General features: G+C 39.3%; 1 protein-coding gene across 1 annotated transcript in view; it reads right to left on the bottom strand.

Moving 5' to 3' along the window:
- The window catches only part of TTC3 (tetratricopeptide repeat domain 3), a 158,420-nt gene that overhangs the window by 42,026 nt on the left and 111,393 nt on the right, over positions 1-5,001 (bottom strand). The window contains 2 exon segments of the mRNA XM_011987753.1: positions 2,349-2,412; positions 2,615-2,756. Of these exon segments, the coding sequence (XP_011843143.1) occupies positions 2,349-2,412; positions 2,615-2,756 (206 nt within the window).

The raw sequence follows: 5,001 nt of genomic DNA, 5'->3' as shown, positions 1-5,001 counted from the left end.
CCTTTTTCTTCACTCTAAGTCATATGCTTACAGGCAAATCACCCTATCTCAGTCTAAGATGTGCAGCTCAAGATGGTTTCAACAGGAGACAGAGAACACAGGTATTGTGGCATCATCATCAGTGTAACCAGTGATTCTTATTGAAAATGAGAAGATGTGGATTCTCATTCAAAATGAAAACAGACTTCTTCTCTTTAAAACAGAACTTAAAAGTCAAAACAAGCATTCATACACACATGCGGGTGCACACACACAAACACACACACTGATAATCCTTCAAAACAAGTGTGTGAATCCCCCATTCTTGAGCCATGCCCTGCACAAGGCGGGTTCTGCCTCTTCTTTCATGCTACCGTGAGATACCTTTGCAGTCATCTCTGTTTACTAAAGCCACTTGTTTCTAATACAAGCCAGTTTAACTATTATTTTACTTCTTTTGTAAAACACTTCCTCCCTCCTCTAAATAGACAAATACTGGGTAACACTATCATGGAAGCCCTGCCTTCTTTCATAGCCGCCTGTGGTTTGTGTCACTTTACCAATCACGAGCTCTACATTCTAGTCATTTCTTAATGAATACTAAGTGTGATCAAGAGCACAGAAACATCCAAGAAATCATTTTTCACGTCCTTTGTGCATCTCTGAGAAAGAGATCCAAAAAGTTTAAAGATGTTACTTAAAAATCTAAATAGAAAAATTGAGCTTTAAAGCATTTACATGGAAAATGTAAAAAACAGGCCAGGTGCAGTGGCTCATGCCTGTAATCCCAGCACTTTGGGAGGCCAAGACAGGTGGATCATCTGAGGTCAGGAGTTCAAGACCAGCCTGGTCAACATGGTGAAACCCCGTCTCTACTTAAAAACAAAAAGAAAAAAAAGAAAAGAAAAATTAGTCAGGCATGGTGGTGGGCACCTGTAATCCCAGCTACTCGGGAGGCTGAGGCAGGAGAATTGCTTGAACACGGGAGGCAGAGGTTGCAGTGAGCTGAGACTGCACCACTGCACTCCAGGCTGGGTGACAAAAGCAAAAGTCTGTCTCAAAAAAAAAAAGCAAAAAACTTAGAGAGAAGCCTATGGTTTATCTTTAAATTGTGACAGGAAAGGTAAAGAAATCTATTAATAAAATGGAAAAAAGTCAACAATAAAAAGTTTATTCTTCAGCAGAAATTACCTTTTATGCAAGTACAGAAAAAAAAAAATTCTCATCATTAACAGCCCCTAGTTACCTTGTCTAGTTTGATAGTATGTCTGAATTGAACATAAAAAGTATGTTAAATATAAGTATTTCCACATTTTTTAGTAACAAAATGACCAAGACTGGTCAGGCTCAAATATTAGAGATAAAAACCTTTACAGACATTATCGTTTCCATAAGTGTGTTCTTCTAGTGAAGCTACTTTGATCATCAACATGACATGACACAGGGAGTGACAATTCTGAGGCAATGCTTTACTCTTCCTCATTGTTTGAGGACTGCCTAAAAACTGCCTAAATGCAATGCTAGCAAGACTCGTAATGAAAGTCATCTGATCATATGGCACGCGGCATGGAAAAATACAAAAGCCTTTGAAAGGTGAGTGTGTAGTGTGGCCCCCCCAACGAACCCGGCCTCCCATTATTCATGCCCTTGAATCTGGACCAAGCCTATGACTTGTTTTAAGCAATAAAAGGTAGCAGAGATGATGCTGTGACAGTTCTGGGCCTGAACCTTCAGGAGGCCTAGTGGCTTCCACTTCTGCACCATTTGAAGTCCTTAGCCACCACGCAAGAAGTCTGGCTATCATAATAGAGATCACATGGAAAGACCACATAAATCAAAATCACAGAGCGGCTACACAGAGAGAAAGTGACACCAAACCACCCCAGCATCCCAGCTGAGGCCAGCCCCAGTCATCACCCAGCTAAATTCAGCCACACGAGGACTCCTGGCAAGACCAGCAGAAGAATGGCCCAGCTGAACTCAGCCCAGATTGCAGGACCATGAGCAAATACAATGGCTGCTAACCAAGACACTGACTTTTGGGTGTCTTCTTACACAGTGGTAGAAAACAAGCTGAAGAATTTGACCTATCACTGTTTAGAGCAGAGGGAGGTTAGGGACGGATCATAGAGAATCTTAAAACACACTTTTGGTCCACCTGACAATCATTCCTAGGATCCGTGCATCTTATCAAATTGTTCACACTACAAGACAAATTTTAATAATTTATAGATTCAGGATAAAAGTAATTATAAATAAAATAATCATCACAGAATCTTACTTTTGAAAGGAACCTTAGATTTTAGACCAGCCCCCATGTTTTTGCTGATAAGAAAAAAGAGGGCCAGAGAAAGGGATGGTGTTCAAACCGGAAGGAAGTCAGTTCCTTGGGGATTCTCAGTTCCATGCTACTCTCACTTTTATATAATTTATCTGAAAAAATGTTAAGTTTAGAAAAAAATTGAGGTGAGATAATTACTCAATGAATATTTTTTAAAATGAGACAAACAATGAAAACAGTAGCTATTCATTTTTACTTTACTTGATATAGTTTAAAATTAAATATCAAAATGCAAAAATAACCAAAAGTCACAATTTTTTAAAAATAAAAATTACTGCGTTTCAATCATTACTTACATTTCACTGGCATTTGAAACTTTTTTAATTTTCTTCTTCAGTGATTTTAGTCTTTCTTGGATTTCTTTTTTTTCCTGCTGCCATTTTTTAATTTCTCTTTCCAAATCTTGAAGGAACCAATCTAATTCCGTCTTTGAGATCTAAAAACATTTAGAAAGTACTTAAATAAATGGCAAAATATACTTTTTAACAAAAGAGACTGAAAGGCTAGAATTGTGACGGCGTCATAGCTTAAACAATGACTCAAGTTCAGTGGAACAGACACTCCCAAGCTGGTGCCCTGTGGCAGGCTATGCCCCCCAGCCAAGCCTGGGACATCAAGTCACACCAGACAGCCACATCCTACCCACTACGTGCACCTGATTACAGTAAGGCACCCTGAAGAACCACTCTGATGTGCCCAGAAGTATTCACACTTCACTCTCCAGCCTAAATGATTCTATAATCTACAAGGAGTCTGTACACATGTTTTAGTTGGCAAGGCCAATAGTTTTTGTTTGCTTTTATAAATATAAATGTAATCCTCTTGCTGGTCATTAAAGCATTTGGGTTGAGATACCTGCCAGAATTCCAGGCAGTGTGACAAAGAGAAATGGAAACCTCTTTGGAGTCAATGCTAGTTACCGTTCCCTTGGAGGGTTTGGTACAGCACCACTTGACACCCAACCCTCTTTGTCAACTTCTTATGTAGTTGCTGGTTTTGAAACTTCTGAATCTACACATTCTCTAAAGGTTTGATGTTTGTTTTGAAGTATCATCTATTCAATGGTAGCAAGGGGTCTGGGTGGGGCACATGCTTATAAATACCAGTCATTTATAAGTAAAACATTCCCTATGTTAATATTTCTAATAATTAATTTAAACGTGAATCAAAGCAATACCTAAAGGAAACAAATATTTTCTAGTTTAAAATCTCACTATTATCAATGACGGCTTAATGAAATCTTAACTTCACATTTGCTTTAGGGAAACTTTTAATTTTTTACTTCCTATCAGATTCCCTACAGCCTGAACTTCCTGCTTAGGCTTAGAGCACGCGTAGGTCACTGAGGAATACAGTTCAGCTATAGAAACTCTAGTTCTTCTCTGTCAAAAAGGACACTAAAGTCAACCTACATGGATTCCATAGGAAATCATAGCCTTCAGACCAAAAGCTCTATCAATTTAAGAGGCCACTACTCCTTCTTCAGCCTTAGACACCAAGGTTTTCAATGTTTTTTAAAGGCAGATTTGCTAACCAGTCAAGGTCCTTTAAGATTTCTGAATCCTACAGCAGGGATAAGGTTGATTTTGGCACAGGACAACTGTTCTTAGGTGGCAAAAACTGAACAACAGCTCAGTAACATTCCCTTTAACATGGGAACCAGTCCTTCCCACATCTTCTTAGCTGCAACCTTGTTGATCCTGAATTTCTTGAGTCATTGCTGTGACTGAGGTGACCACCATGCCTATTCTACTTAAGAATCCTGTGTTCCACCTGGTTCGGTTCTACCAGGACCAATGTGAATTTGCATGCCTTGCTGCTGGCAGCCAAGCCAATCTTGTTTCTCACCTAGCCTGTGCTCCTATTCTGAGCCAATGATCTCACCTGGGATCCATCCTTTTGGCTGGGAGATTATGTGCAACCACAAGGTTATGCTGAGGCATAAGAACCTAGTTGGCAACAAGTACCTAAGGGAGTTCAAGTATCAAGAAGCACAAAGTATTATAAACACACGCGCACATACACACGAATATAGCTCAGGCAGCGAAAATACTACATGAGTTCATCTTCTGTTTGTACTAACCACTGCTGAATGCCATAGCTGCCTCACAATGCTAAACAGGTTAGCTATCACGAGCTTGTTTCTGACTGCATGGAAGACAGAATGATCTCCTGAACCTTTTTCTTTCAAACTTAGCATAAAACAAACAAATAGGCTATATACAACTGTATCTGCTATATTACAGTTTATTGACATAACTATAAACACTTTCTTTTTCTCAATTAGAAAAAAACTTGTTTTCTTATCTTTTTTATTAAACCTCAGTTGTACAAGAGAGGCTCTGGAAGTGATGGCGGACAGAAGGGCCTCACGAAGAGGATGCTGCAGAAACGCCCCACAAGACCAGCACAGAGCCTGGCACTTAAAAGAACATTCAAGAAATATTTGTCACATGAAAGAATGGATAATATCCCCAAGTCCATACTAGCAGTAAATAAAGCAGCAAACTTCAGAGAATGTGAGCCTGATGTCCTCTGATGTAGGCTGATAGAGAACATGGAAACACAACTCATTAAATGCAGCTTTTTAGGGGCCAAGCACACATTGTTTGATAAACATTTGCAAAGCTCCTAGTTTGTATACTGAGCTAGGTGCTATCAACCAAAGATAACTTTAAAAA

This window comes from Mandrillus leucophaeus, unplaced genomic scaffold (assembly GCF_000951045.1).
Source record: "Mandrillus leucophaeus isolate KB7577 unplaced genomic scaffold, Mleu.le_1.0 Scaffold315, whole genome shotgun sequence".
Lineage (NCBI taxonomy): Eukaryota > Metazoa > Chordata > Mammalia > Primates > Cercopithecidae > Mandrillus > Mandrillus leucophaeus.
This window is presented reverse-complemented; position numbering and strand designations above follow the sequence as displayed.